At 45.6% G+C, this 15796-nt stretch overlaps 1 protein-coding gene across 1 annotated transcript; it reads right to left on the reverse strand.

Annotated features, from left to right (window-relative positions):
• Positions 1–13638: 13638 nt before the first annotated feature.
• Positions 13639–15439, reverse strand: LOC145167901 (aspartyl protease family protein 2-like). The gene has a single exon (XM_079087168.1). The coding sequence runs from the start codon at positions 15324–15326 to the stop codon at positions 13881–13883; it is 1446 nt and encodes a 481-aa protein (XP_078943294.1). The 5' UTR covers positions 15327–15439; the 3' UTR covers positions 13639–13880.
• Positions 15440–15796: the final 357 nt, after the last annotated feature.

The raw sequence follows: 15796 nt of genomic DNA on the forward strand, positions 1-15796 counted from the left end.
CATTTTGACATTTGGTGCTACATTTCGAGTGATGAACCAAGATCTGAAGTTGCAACTTCAGATCTAGGCTCATCTTGGCCCTTACAATCATAAAGTCTCAGTCTTTAGCATTCTAGTATAATTCCTTTTCCTAGAACCTCTTCTTTAGCTTGATTTAAGTCATTAACACCTTGCATGTACGTAAAGTTTGCAACTTTACGTAAGAAGTATGCCTTAGGAGCTTAGATCTACATTATGGAGCTTTAGAATGGCTTAAAAGCATCTGAATGAAGAATGGACTAAAGGGACTCAACGAGTTGTGTGGCCAACTCGGCGAGTCCGATGAAGATTGTCGTACAAGGAGTTCTGCATGGACTCGGCGAGTCAGTAGGGTTTTTCTCGACTTTTGGACACGCATGAACTCCGCGAGTTACAGGGAAACTCGACGAGTCAACCAAGGATTTCACGACTTCTCGAGTTCAGGAAGGACTCGACGAGTCGGGTCAACATGGACTGTTGACCTTGACTGTTGACTTTGACTTTGACCAAGGGTTGACCAGCTGACCTCTAGGGGTATTTTGGTAATTTGGAAATTTATGGAAATGGTTTTATGGTAACTATAGGTGGTGGAGTTCATGTCGGTGATTCGAGAGTTTGAGCTTATCACTTTAGTGCGACATTTGTGAGGTGAGTTATCCTCACTATATCAACAGGGTCTAAGGCACCAATGCCAGCCCTTATCGGATTTGTATCCGGGTTATTGCATGATATGCTTATTGATTTACATCCTGGTAGTTAGGATGGTGTTATGCTTAGTGACCTGGTTAGGTCGGTATCCTGGTATATAGGATGATGCTATGTTTGTGATCGGTTAGGTCTGTATCATGTTTATAGGATGTTGTTATGATTGATGATCTGTTAGATCGGTTTGATTGTTATATATGCTAGCGTATGATATTATGTGCACATGTTGTTTGATTGGGCGTTGGGTTGAGGCGGACCTGCTTTATGCTGAAGGACAACATACCCAGGGCGGTCGGGATAGACTACAGGCCCAGGAGGGCATGTCAGTCAGACCGAAGGCCCGACGAGCGGTCCGGATAGGCTGTAGGCCCTGCGAGGCGGTCCAGACGTGTCGAAGGCTCGGAGAGCGGTCCAGATAGGTTGAAGGCCTGCGAGGTGGTCCAGTCAGGCTGAAGGCTCATAATGCATGTTGTTGTTTATATGTTACTGATATGTTTATGGCGTTGGTATTTTGGGGGTAATTCACTAAGCCGTCAAGCTTACATTTATTGATTATTGTTTCAGGTACTTCTGATGATCACGGGAAGGCGAAGGCGTGATCGTACCGCTCCTCACACTTTATGATTTTATGTTTTGATTCTGGGATACTCTGACAATATACTATTTTGAAACAAGTTTTGTAATAATCATGGGTTTTGAAATGTTTTAAAAAGATTAAATTTGGCATGATTTTTATGGATGTTACACAATCTAACAGACTACTAGCATAACAACCATCCTAAAACCAGGGTGAAATCTAACAGATCAATAACATAGCAACCATCCTAAAACCAGGATGCAAATCATAAAGGGACGGCCTTGGTGCCGTAGACCTTGTTGATATAGTGAGGAGAACTCACCTGGCACTGCTGAAGTCCCGCGAATAAAACTCCAGCAGCTGGTTGACAGATTCCCGAACTGTCAACATCAAAACAATACCCAATTAATAATTGGGTTCCAATACGTAACCACAAGTCCATGCTTGGGGGTAAAATGACTACTTTACACCCTACCTAGTTTGATTCAAGCCCAAGGCCCAACTCACACTCCAAAAGCCCAAAAGTCAAGTAATGGGCCAAAGCCCAACATATGGCCCAATTTTCCAAATTGGGCCCAGACCTCTACATGGTCTTACCTTAAGGCCCATCCATTTATTCTAGTCCAAACTCTTGGTATTCCAATGGTCCAATATCTCATAATCATCAAGTCCCAATTATGGCCCACCTATGGCCCAATTTTCCAAATTGGGCCCAAGTCCTTCACATGGGCCTTATCCTAAAGCCCATCTAAATATTCTAATTCATATACTTGTTCTTGGATGGCCCATCAATAACCCAATCACCAAAGTCCAATAGAAAGGCCCAACTCAAGGCCCAAGTGAAATTAGGGTTTTCACATGAAATAACGATTAGGGTTAAGCGTTTCTTACTTAACCCATTAAGGACTTAATCCATTAAGTCCAATATTGCCTTAGGTTAATTTTCAAATGATTATTAATTAATATTTTAAGTTTATTAAATAATTCCAGTGCGGGTCCCGATCAATCCCCAAAATTATGGTTTCATGACATTAGGGTTTTCCAAACCTTAATTAGGGTTTCCAACCCAAATACTATCCCATTAGTCAAATGGTTGGGCTTTTAGGTCAATTAGGGCTTCATTGGGCCCATTAAGGTTAAACAAGTCAGACACCACCCACTACCACCTCGGGTAGTGGTGGTCAATGATTGCTCACGGCGGCGGCCACCACCTCACGGTGGTGGTTATGGTTCTAGCCCATTTTGTCCAAGCATCCTAAATGAGTCAAAACACAAACAAGGCACACCGCCACCCAACACGGCGGCTGGTGGCGGCAGGAGGCGGCAGCCACCACCTCATGGTGGTGGTGGTGAGTTTCTTTTTATTATTCTAGTCACTAATTACAATTATACAATGAAATAACTCGAAATAAACCCACACACACTAAGACAAACATGCCCACACAGCCACCCTTGTGGTGGCCGACGGTGGTATATGGTGGCAGCCACCACCTCACGGTGGTGGTGGTGGCTTCCTTGGTTTTCCAGCCACACAAAACACACACAAACCCTAAGATAATCACACACCCGCTACATATTTACCAGATGGACCCTAGCCACCCACCTGGTGGCGTTTGGCGACGACGAAGGCATGAAACGGAAGGCAGCAGCGGCACCGTCGGTGGCAGCCACCATGGTTGGCAGCCATGGTCGTTCCCTCGGGCTCTTCTGTCCAGCGAGCACCCCTCTAGACTTCATGGTGGGCAGCAACACACGAACGAATGCGTCTCCGATTGAGCTATCTTCGAGATGACGACGGCAACAGTAGTGGTTAACGAAAGGAATAGAAGAAGATGGTAACAGTGGGTGTTCCTGGTGGTCCTCGTCGGCAGCTTCGTCCTCAACAGCAATGGCACGACGGTGGCAAGAGGTAAGAACCCGACAACAAGATCGCCCGCTAGCCCCCGATGGTCTTCAGTTTCTTCGGTCATGATGGATGTCGTCGGTGGTCTCGTTTGATCGGAAAAGATGAGACAGAGAGGTGGCGGCTGAAAGGTCTCCCATGGAAGGTGGCGGCTGGAGGATCACTACTAGGGTTAGGGTTTGGTGGTGTGACGAGGGAAAGCGGGACACGATTTAAACCCCCGACTCCATACTAAACTTCCGACCTTTTAACACAATCAGCCCTTCCTTCTCTTTTTCCTTTCATATTAAGTCCCAAAATTACCATGCAACCCCTGTTTGACAAATTATTTTCAACTTGTAACATCCGGATTTCCAGGTATTATGTTTTGATCATTTATTTTGAGTTAAAGAGAGGGACTCGACGAGTTGACGCTTAGACTTGTCGAGTAGGATCGCGATTGCTGACTGGATTAATGAATGGACTCGACGAGTCGGAAAGGGTGGACTCGACGAGTCCGCGCTGTGGGCTGAAACCCTAAATCCCCGGGCCTGCACCCTATTTAAAGGACCTTATGGCCCTTATTTGCGGCTACCTTCGTCTTGGAGAGTACCAGAGCATCTGTGAGCCTTGTGAGTGAGAAAGGAGGCCATTGTTCACCATTTCTTGTGTGTTTTAGCAAGAAGAAAGGAGGAAGGACAAGCTAGGTGGGTTAGGGAGCTTGGATCTACTTCCATTTGACCAGAGGAATCTGTTGGAGGTATCAATCTGTGCTTATTCTCGTATTTATGATGATTTAGTTGAATCTAGGGTTTCTTTATGCATTATTTAGCTTGAATCTGGAGTGTGTGAGGTCCCAAGGTGAAATGATTCTTAGATCTGGACCTTAAGAGGTCCAGAGAGCCCCTATCACTCTGCTTTATGCCATTCCTTTGAAGTTATGAGCCTAGGTGGCCATTTTAGTAGTTATTTCACCAAAAGAAGCCTTGGGTGCGTTGCATGTGAGTCAAGATTCGACCTTTTCGTGGTTATTGGTCGTGGGGAAGTCAGATCTATAGTTTAGAGAAGCAGATCTGACCTCAGAAGGTCATTTGAGTGTTGTCATGGGAGCAACTCGCCGAGTTCATAAGTGGACTCGACGAGTCGAGTCGGGGTTGCCCCGCGATTCGTTGCAGAGAAACCCGGCGAGTGGAGGAGGGACTCGACGTGCCAAGTGAGGCTTAGAAGGATTCAGAGGACCCGCGTGGACTCGCCGAGTCGCCCGGATGCACTCGACAAGTCTGGTCAAAGTTTGACCGTTGACTAGAGTTGACTTCGTTGACTTTTAGGGTTGAGTCAATGTTTGGACTTGTGAGCCATTGGAGGGGTAGAATGGTCTTTTACCCTTCTTAGAGAACTTAGAGAGGGATTAGCCTAGTCTTTGAAAATCGTATTAATTAGAGTAATTATTTTATGTGATTAGGCGGAGGCTAGATCAGTATTTCTGACTTCGAGGTTTTCCGAGCTATCCGAGGTGAGTCTTCTCACTATACTTTACCTAGAGTGGTAATTAGAGTATGTGACAGAGTATGTTGTATGCTATTATATGATGTGCTATCTATGTGATTCTGTGCTATGTATGATTCAGAGTTTACAGAGTTAGGACCGGAAGGTCCACAAAGTTATGGGACTGGAGGGTCCCACTGAGACACTTTGACCAGAGGGTCATACAGAGTTATAGCCTCGAGTGGCTAATATGTGTTGTATGTGGTATTTTGGGGAACTCACTAAGCATTTATGCTTACAGTGTTTTGTGTTATGTGTTTCAGGTACCAGTGAGGATCGCGGGAAGGCGCCGGCATGATCAGTACACACTTGTGGAGTTTTTATGTATTGTGATCTTGGGATGAATTTTATGGATTTGATATGTGATACATGGAGATTGATAATATTTATGAATGAAATTATATTTTTTTAAAGGTGAAAAATTGTTTTGGAATTTACGATGTTACAAGTTGGTATCAGAGCCTAGGTTTGAGGGATTCGGATGCACCTTCGGGCGCATTTGAACTCAAACTGAGGATTTGAGAAACTTTTCGAAATAAAACAAAATTTTTCTAAAGGATTAAAAGGTTTTGAAAAGAGCAGAGCAGAGCAGTGTGTACGATCAGCTAGCGCCCGAACGGTGATTTCCCAAAATACCCTTATATTATGTGTTATGAGATATGATATGATATGTTATGCATGCTAGAGTAGGCTAGGTATTCTTATTAGGACTAGAGTGACCTGATTCGTGATGCCTTAGCCTAGGGGTTTTGCTGCTGAGAGATGCTTGAGAGTGAGTAGATAGCAGCGAGGAGCTTATGAGAGGTCTGCTAGAGAGTAGCCTATGCATAGTGAGAGTAGAGTACTTGGGATTTGGGATCCTAGGAGGATGGGGTGAATACTGATGCGGTGTGGACGGTAGTATTGGGCCCGTACTACTGAAGACATCGGATCAGTGCGCAGTCCAAGTAAGAATCCTTAGGGTACTAAGGAACAAGTAGGGCTGAGTTGCCGAGTGTGAGTATGCTCGATCGAGTCTCTGATTTTCTTATGTTGTATTTCATAGACATCATGGTTGGGACATGCCACAGACCAGAGACCAGCGGTGTGAGTGACGAGGAGCTTCGTCAGATGATCCACGAGGAGGTGGCTGCGGCTATCCGTGCAAAGATTCCGGAGATGTTTGGGTCTCTTAAGACCACATTGATTGAGACCTTTGATGAGAGATACGCAGAGGTTACTAAGGCTGCAGCCGCTGCAGCTACCGCAGTTGTTGCTGCTGCTAGACCTTAGGGTGGTGATGTGTTGCTGTTCCGGGAGTTCAGCAACACGAAGCCACCAGAGTTTGATGGGACGCAGGATCCGATTGCTGCGATGAGATGGGTTTCTGACATCGAGGGATGCTTCTATACGTGTTCTTGTCCGGAGCATCTGAGAGTTCGATTCGCGCTGAACCAGCTTCGCTTGGGAGCAAAGGACTGGTGGAAGTTTGTGACAGCGCACTATTCTTCTGCAGAGCTTGCCGCAGTGACTTGGGAGAGGTTCACCGCTATGTTCCGTGATGAGTACGTTCCCCCGGTGGAAAGGGAACGGTTGGCCCAGGAGTTCTTGACCCTCAAGCAGGGTATTGAGTCTGTTACTGTGATCACCAGGATGTTCCATGAGAGGGCGATGTTCTGCCCTAAGCACGTGTCTTCCGAGCAGGCACGCATGAGTCGGTATTTGAGCATTTTGAGGAGAGACATCCGCGAGTCCGTGGCGAACTCGTCGTACCGGAAATTTGCCGAGCTTCAGGCGAATGCTCGGAAGAGGGAGATAGAGCTTGAGACTCAGGCTAGGGAGGAGGCGGAGTCTCAGGGGAGGGATCGGCGACCGGTACAGTCCCAGCCGGCAGTCCAGCGGGCCAAGCCCGCCGATTCGAGATCAGGGAACCAGAAGGGCCTCACTTGTGGCAAGTGCGGCAAGGGTCATGAGGGGATTTGTAGAGCAGGGTCTTGCTACAAGTGTGGCAAGGAGGGGCACATGGCCAAGGATTGCCCCAAGGGGTTTGCAGTCTGTTTCCACTGCAACCAGACCGGACACCGGAAGGCCGAGTGTCCGCATCTGCGGGGGTCAGCACAGGGAGCATCGCAGGGATCTGCCCCTGCTACTGTACGTGCTACCGAGAGTCAGCGGGTGAAGGCCGAGGCACCGAAGGCACGAGGGAGAGCCTTCCAGTTGACAGCGGAGGAGGTCCGCGCAGCGCCCGATGTCGTGGCTGGTATGTATTCTTTCATGTATTTATTTTGAGTTTGAGATATTGTGCTTATATTATGATATGCGTAGGTACTTTTCTTGTGAGTTCTGTACCTGCCTTGGTGTTATTTGACTCGGGTGCGAGTCGATATTTTGTATCATTAGCCTTTAGTCAGCACATCAGTATCCGTCGAGAGGCGTTGAGTCGACCTCTGCGAGTTTCCATAGCTGACGAGAGAGCAGTGTATGCCACTGATATGATTCGAGGATGTGTACTCAAGATCTTCGGCGTTGAGTTTCCGATTGATTTGGTCCCGATTGCGATGGGAGATGTATGTGTCATCGTGGGCATGGACTGGTTGAGCAGATTTGGAGCGGTTATCGACTGCGAGCGACAGCTGGTGACCATACGAGACCCTAGTGGGGGAGTTCTTACGGTGTACGGCGAGGGCACCCGTTCTGGGTCAGCGTTTTGTTCGGCCGCTAGAGCGAGGCAGAGCCTACAGCAGGGCTGTAGTGGGTTTGTGGCTTATGTGATGGATACGAGGTTTGATGCGGAGAGGCCGAGATCGGTCGATGAGGTTCCGATAGTGCGTGAGTTCTCGGATGTTTTCCCCGAGGAGTTGCTGGGTGTGCCTCCCGAGAGGCAAGTAGAGTTCCGTATCGATTTGGTTCCGGGGGCAGCGCCTATCGCCAAGGCGCCCTATCGCCTTGCGCCACCAGAGATGCAGGAGTTATCCTCACAGCTTCAGGAGCTGTTGGGGAAGGGGTTTATTCGGCCGAGTAGCTCGCCATGGGGGGCGCCGATCCTTTTTGTAAAGAAAAAGGATGGTTCACACCGGATGTGCATCGATTACTGGGAGTTGAACAAGTTAATGGTCAAGAACCGTTACCCCTTACCGAGGATCGATGATTTGTTCGATCAGTTACAGAGAGCGTCTTGGTTCTCCAAGATCGATCTGAGGTCTGGATATCATCAGATGAGATTGCGTGATGAGGATATCTAGAAGACGGCGTTCATGACTCGTTATGGGCATTACGAGTTCGTGGTGATGCCTTTCGGGCTCACCAATGCACCGGTGGCGTTCATGGATCTCATGAACAGGGTGTGCAGACCGATGTTGGATCGTTCGGTGATAGTGTTCACTGATGATATATTGGTGTATTCGAGATCCAGGGAGCAGCATGAGGAGCATTTGAGAGAGATCCTTGGAGTTCTGAGATCAGATAGGCTTTACACCAAATTCTCCAAGTGTGATTTCTGGTTACGAGAGGTCCAGTTCCTGGGACATCTCGTTAACCAGAATGGGATATTGGTCGATCCGGCCAAGATTGAGGCGGTGATGAGTTGGGAGGTGCCGAGATCCCCCGCCGAGATCAGGAGTTTTCTGGGGTTGGCCGACTATTATAGGAGATTTATTAAAGATTTCTCCAAGATTGTTGTTCCTCTCACCAGGTTGACCCGGAAGGGCGTGACTTTTAGTTGGGGCCCAGAGCAGCAGGCCTCCTTTGAGACACTTCGTCGGAGGTTATGCGAAGCCCCGGTGTTAGCCCTTCCGGAGGGGATGGAGGATTTTGTAGTGTATTGTGACGCGTCGATATAGGGATTGGGTGCGGTGCTGATGCAGAGAGGGCATGTGATAGCATACGCATCGAGGCAGCTGAAGCCTCATGAGGCGAGGTATCCTACTCACGATCTGGAGTTGGGGGGCTGTGGTGTTCGCCCTCAAGATCTGGCGTCACTATCTGTATGGGGTCCGGTGTACCATATACACGGATCACAAGAGCTTGAAGTATTTGATGGATCAGCCCAACCTGAATATGCGCCAGATGAGATGGTTGGATGTGGTAAAGGATTATGAGTGTGAGATCCTGTACCACCCGGGCAAGGCTAACGTTGTAGCCGATGCCCTGAGTTGTAGGGCAGAGAGTGCCCCGATACGTGATGTTTGTTTGAGGTTGACGGTGATGACTCCAGTGTTGGACACCATTCGGGAGGCTCAGGTTGAGGCCATGAGGCCGGAGAACCGCAAGAGAGAGCGGGTGATCGGGCAGGTGTCTGAGTTCGTTGCCGATAGCCGAGGGCTTATGACCTTTCAGGGTCGGATTTGGGTGCCATTTGAGGGCGGGGCACGTACCATTATGATGGAGGAGGCGCACAGATCGAGGTTCTCGATCCATCCCTGGGCCACTAAGATGTATTTGGACCTGAAGAGAGACTATTGGTGGCCCTGTATGAAGAGGGATGTTGCGTGGTTCGTGGAGAGGTGCTTGACCTATCGCAGGGTTAAGGCCGAGCACCAGCGTCCGCATGGCAAGTTGCAGCCACTTCAGGTTCCCCAGTGGAAGTGGGAACAGATTTCCATGGATTTTATCACCAAATTGCCGAGGACTGCAAGGGGTGTCGATGCAATTTGGGTGATCGTTGACTGGCTGACGAAGAGTGCTCATTTCCTTGCCATCAGTGAGAGCTCTTCCGCAGAGAGGCTGGCAGAAATGTATGTGAGAGAGGTGGTATCGCGGCATGGAGTACCGATCTCGATTGTGTCAGATCGAGACGTGCGATTCACTTCCAGGTTCTGGAAGAAATTCCATGAGGAGTTGGGTACGAGGCTGCATTTCAGTACCGCATACCACCCATAGACGGACGTACAGAGTGAGTGGATGATTCAGACGCTTGAGGACATGCTTCGAGCATGTGTATTGGACTTTGGAGGAAGTTGGGACACGTATTTGCCGTTGGCTGAGTTTTCTTATAACAACAGCCACCATTCGAGTATCGGTATGCCTCCCTTTGAGTTGCTGTATGGGAGGAGGTGTCGGACTCCTATCTGCTGGGGAGAGGTCGGGCAGCGAGTGTTGGGTAGCACTGAGTTAGTGCTTCAGATGACAGAGCAGATACAGCAGGTCAGGCAGAGGTTGTTGACAGCTCAGAGTCGCCAGAAGAGTTATGCGGATAGGTGACGATCCGAGCTGGAATTTCAGGTGGGAGATTTCGTACTCCTGAAGGTATCTCCTTGGAAAGGAGTGATCCGATTCAGGAAGAGGGGCAAGCTGGGGCCCCGGTACATTGGTCTGTTCAGGGTGACCGCCAGGGTTGGCAGGGTAGCATATCGTTTGGAGCTACCTGCGGAGTTGGGTCAGATTCATGATACCTTCCACATGTCTCAGCTGAGGAAGTGTATAGCCGACGAGTCGGCGGTGGTGTCGTTGAAGGATATTCAGGTGAATGCGAGCCTGAATTATGTTGAGAGGCCAGTTGCGATTATGGATCGAAAGATCAAGGTTCTGAGGAACAAGGAGGTGCCCCTGGTTCAAGTCCAGTGGCAACATCGGAGAGGGTCCGAGCTGACTTGGGTGCCGGAATTGGAGATGCGGGAGCAGCATCCAGAGTTGTTTGCAGGGCAAGATTTCGAGGGCGAAGTCTGATTCTAGTGAGGGAGAATTGTAACATCCGGATTTCCAGGTATTATGTTTTGATCATTTATTTTGAGTTAAAGAGAGGGACTCGACGAGTTGACGCTTAGACTCGTCGAGTAGGATCGCGATTGCTGACTGGATTAATGAATGGACTCGACGAGTCGGAAAGGGTGGACTCGACGAGTCCGCGCTGTGGGCTAAAACCCTAAATCCCCAGGCCTGCACCCTATTTAAAGGACCTTATGACCCTTATTTGCGGCTACCTTCGTCTTGGAGAGTACCAGAGCATCTGTGAGCCTTGTGAGTGAGAAAGGAGGCCATTGTTCACCATTTCTTGTGTGTTTTAGCAAGAAGGAAGGAGGAAGGACAAGCTAGGCGGGTTAGGGAGCTTGGATCTACTTCCATTTGACGAGAGGAAGCTGTTGGAGGTATCAATCTGTGCTTATTCTCGTATTTATGATGATTTAGTTGAATCTAGGGTTTCTTTATGCATTATTTAGCTTGAATCTGGAGTGTGTGAGGTCCCAAGGTGAAATGATTCTTAGATCTGGACCTTAAGAGGTCCAGAGAGCCCCTATCACTCTGCTTTATGCCATTCCTTTGAAGTTATGAGCCTAGGTGGCCATTTTAGTAGTTATTTCACCAAAAGAAGCCTTGGGTGCGTTGCATGTGAGTCAAGATTCGACCTTTACGTGGTTATTGGTCGTGGGGAAGTCAGATCTATAGTTTAGAGAAGCAGATCTGACCTCAGAAGGTCATTTGAGTGTTGTCATGGGAGCAACTCGCCGAGGTCATAAGTGGACTCGACGAGTCGAGTCGGGGTTGCCCCGCGATTCGTTGCAGAGAAACCCGGCGAGTGGAGGAGGGACTCGACGTGCCAAGTGAGGCTTAGAAGGATTCAGAGGACCCGAGTGGACTCGCCGAGTCGCCCGGATGCACTCGACGAGTCTGGTCAAAGTTTGACCGTTGACTAGAGTTGACTTCGTTGACTTTTAGGGTTGAGTTAATGTTTGGACTTATGAGCCATTGGAGGGGGTATAATGGTCTTTTACCCTTCTTAGAGAACTTAGAGAGGGATTAGCCTAGTCTTTGAAAATTGTATTAATTAGAGTAATTATTTTATGTGATTAGGCGAAGGCTAGATCAGTATTTCCGAGTTCGAGGTTTTCCGAGCTATCCGAGGTGAGTCTTCTCACTATACTTTACCTAGAGTGGTAATTAGAGTATGTGACAGAGTATGTTGTATGCTATTATATGATGTGATATCTATGTGATTTTGTGCTATGTATGATTCAGAGTTTACAGAGTTAGGACCGGAAGGTCCACAGAGTTATGGGGCTGGAGGGTCCCACTGAGACACTTTGACCAGATGGTCATACAGAGTTATAGCCTCGAGTGGCTAATATGTGTTGTATGTGGTATTTTGGAAAACTCACTAAGCATTTATGCTTACAGTGTTTTGTGTTATGTGTTTCAGGTACCAGTGAGGATCGCGGGAAGGCGTCGGCATGATCAGGACACACTTATGGAGTTTTTATGTATTGTGATCTTGGGATGAATTTTATGGATTTGATATGTGATACATGGAGATTGATAATATTTATGAATTAAATTATAATTTTTTAAAGGTGAAAAATTGTTTTGGAATTTACGATGTTACACAACTTAGGTACATAATTTACCCTTTTAGCCCCAGCCATCCAAAATCTTTTCAATTTAAGTCTGATATTTACTCTTTAACCCCTGCTTCCATAAATTCTTTTAGATTAAGTCCAAATGATATCAAATAGCCCCTCCTCTACAAAACGTTTTCAAAATAAGTCCCGAAATTACACTTTAACCCCCGAAACTAACATCCTGCTAATTATTATTTGATTTTGGGATATAATAATATAAAATAATAAAAAAAATTACTTCTCGGTTTTCCAGATTTATTATTTAATTATTATATTTTAAACGGAATGTTACATCTTCGATCAACCTTCATCCACCAACCACTATCTCAGACAATTTTTCACGTTTCATCTCCAACAACTACAAACTTTTATCCTAAAATCAAATTGAAATTCAACACCAAACCACACCAAACCAAAATCAAAAACAAATCTGCAACCTGCAACCAATATCAAAACCTACAAATCTTTTCAAGTACAAAAAGCGACCCCTTTGAGATCCAAAAATCGGAAATGGTTCTAAAAATCAATTCCCACGTTGAGAAGGCGTCGATGGGTTAAAGTGGGAGGAGAGAGGTGGTGGTGGAGATTGTCGACAGTGGAAGGCGAGTGTAAATGCACCGATAATGTTGGAGGGTTTTTCGATCAAGGTTGTTGATGACAACCAGGTTTCTTGTAATTTAGGGATGGGCTAGAGGTCTGAACGCGGAAGGGAAAAGGAGTAGGGTGTGGTTTTTTTGTTTTAATTTTAAAATTATTAAATATAGATAATAAAAAATGAAAAAATAAATTAAAAGGACATAATAATCTTTTTAAATTGATAGGGACCAAAACCAATAAAAATATTCAATTTTGGACCCTTGTCCCACTCTTTTTTTTCGACAAGAACAATGTAATTTTGCCAACCACAAGGATATTTTTGTAATTTTATCTAAAATTAACTATAAAAAATGAAAATATATAAAAGTTTTTTTTTTATATATGTGATAAACCAACCATGATGTAACTTGAAAATCACAACTGTCTATGAAATTTTTTTAAATTACAAACTATATTCAAGATTATGGAAAACTACATGGAACATATGGACCATTTATGAAGTTTTATCTGGTTTAAATTTGGTTTTTTTTTTTTCATTTTGTTTTTGAAGATTAGTATATATATGATTTAGCTTCGTTTTGAAAAGATTCTTTGTTTTTTACAAGGACGAAAAATCTTTATGAATAAATATATAAAATATTCATTAACATCACCATAAAAATGCATTGTTTTCTATTTATAACCCCTAATAAATGCCTTTTTGCTTTCACTTGGTACAAAATATAATCATTTCTCTCGATCGCATGCCAATTTCCTTATTGTATAAGCAACAAGACAAGACAATAGTAGTAACAAACCAATATATATATATATATATATATATATATATATATATATATATATATATATATATACATGCAAATGGAAAGATTACAACATAAATGGTATGTATTTATCTTTAATTTTTGGTAAAACTAAAAATTGACCCAAGTTGAAGAAGACAAAAGAAACAAAGTAACAAACATACCTTTAAGCTAAAAAACATCCCATCCCATCCCATCACATGATTAATAAATTCATGATTTTGCAATTATCTTATTTTAAACTCGTAATATTATAATAATAATAATAATAATAGAATAGAATCCTGGTATGGCCTACACCTTTCTTTCTTTCTACTTTTTTTTTCTCATAATAATTTTACCAAATACACAACGCAACACAACAAAATACATGTTCCCTTTTCTTTCTTTCTTAATTTGCTTCGATTAAAAAGGTAAAAAGTGACTAAAAACCCAAAACCCAACTAAGCACACCCTCTCGGTGTAAAACCGACACGGGAACCCGCCAAATCATAAACCACCCGGAATCCTTGTTGCTGGATGTTTCCGATGATCGACAACCCACTCGACGTTCCTGCAAAAGCGAAACAGAAGTTCCCACTGCTGTCCACCGGAATCAAGTAATTTGACGCCGGCAACGACACGTCAGCACCTGTGAAATGCATCACCACCGTTGGCACCTTCACCTCTGTCTTCCCCGAAAGATCAAAACAAGCATCGAAAAGCGAAAAATTTGGGCCTCTCTTCAAGTGAGATGCTCCCGACAAGAATGCATTTCGCAGCGCAACGTACGCCGGTCGGGTCAGACGGGTTACTGAGGTGCCTGAGTCGATGATTACACCGCCGTTGCCGGAGTTGTCTAGCTCGAAGAGTGAGCTCGAAATTCCGGGAACTCGAACGCCTCCCACGGAGACTCCTGTGAGTCCCACGTAGTAAAAGGTGTCGAGTTTTGGGTTGTTGAGTAGAGGAGTGAAACGGGCCACCCGTGAAACGGCGGCGTTTCCGAAGACTAAAGAGGAAGGTTTTGCCGACATGGACCGATCGACGAGGCAATAAGAAAACTTTGACCCGAATTGACGACCCGCTTGATTAGGGAAAGATAACTTGCCCCGACCCAGACCCAATAAACCGGCGGCACCGACGAACAACCCTTCGTTGTCGTGGCCGCATCCAAAAGCTATGTTGTTCACTTTGGTTTTCCGGAAGGTGAGGGTTTCGGTGGAGAACTCGCCGACGGTGAACGAACCGTCGCCGTAGGACACTTGGTACATACATTTCTTCCGCTGGTTGCATCCCGGCGAATCGAGGTGGTTACAGAGAGGGGTTCCACAAGCGACGCCACCAAATGTCTTCGATTTAGACGGATCAAAAATGGGATCGGATTGTGTGTAACATCTCCGGCAAGGAGCGCACTGGATCCAAACGATGTCGCTCCCGGTGTCCAACACCATGTAAGCGTACCTCGGCGGAGTTCCTATTCCGATGCGGGTGAAATACTCACCGGAACCCTGTGCAAGACCGGAGATCACCGAGCTACTGAAATCCGCCTTGCTCCGGCCTGGTCGGGTGGCGTTTGCGTGTCCCTTGACGGCAGCAAGGGAAGTGATGGTTTTGACTCTAATTGAGTCACGGAGGAGACGGTGTTTGAAGAGGCTCTCGGCGGTTGCATTGGTGGTGACGGCAAGAGTGTCTAGATGGTGTAAATCTAGAGAGATTGTGTTTTCATTTTCGTTTTCGATGTTGGATGAGGTTAGGGTTTGGGAATCTGATGAATCAGTGAAAGGGGATTTGTTGGGTTGAGGGAGAGAGTGAGGGGTGAGGGTTTGGTAACTGAGAGAGTTGGCGGAGACTGATAGCAGCAGTAGAAGTAGGGTGGAAAGGAGGCCGGAAGATATTATTCCGACGGCCATTGTGGGTGGTGAAAAGGAAGGAAATGAGAGGCGGAAGAGAGAGGTGGTGGTCGAATAAATAATGGAGGAGAAGAACACCAGTGCGGTGTGTCAGTGTGTGAACGTGGGTTTTTTTTCTTGGGGGCTCTTTTGTTTTTCTTTTTTCATATTTTTGTTTTTATAAAAATATCTTTTTAGCATAGACAAAATAATGTAGATGATAAAGTTAACATTCATTTTATATTCGGTATATTCATAAAAATATACAAAGTCTAAAATACATCTTTTTTTTTTTTTTTTTTTTTACCGTATCTATTAATAAATAGCATCATATATTTTGTTCTTGCTTGTTATGTTCCATGAGGATTAAAATAAAAGGTTACTCCTTTAGCCGTAAGTCTTTGAATCGTCTTTTCGGATAATTATTACGAGTTCGAATCTCGACAATTCGAAGTTCTACTTATTTATGGAGTGTTTGGTACATGGAAATA

This window comes from Lactuca virosa, chromosome 3 (assembly GCF_052849685.1).
Source record: "Lactuca virosa cultivar CGN04683 chromosome 3, Lactuca_virosa_CGN04683_v6, whole genome shotgun sequence".
In the NCBI taxonomy this organism is placed as follows: Eukaryota; Viridiplantae; Streptophyta; class Magnoliopsida; order Asterales; family Asteraceae; genus Lactuca; species Lactuca virosa.

Coding starts and splice junctions, on each gene's coding strand:
- LOC145167901 (XM_079087168.1), bottom strand. CDS start 15,326: ATGGCCGTCGGAATAATATCTTCCGGCCTCCTTTCCACCCTACTTCTA.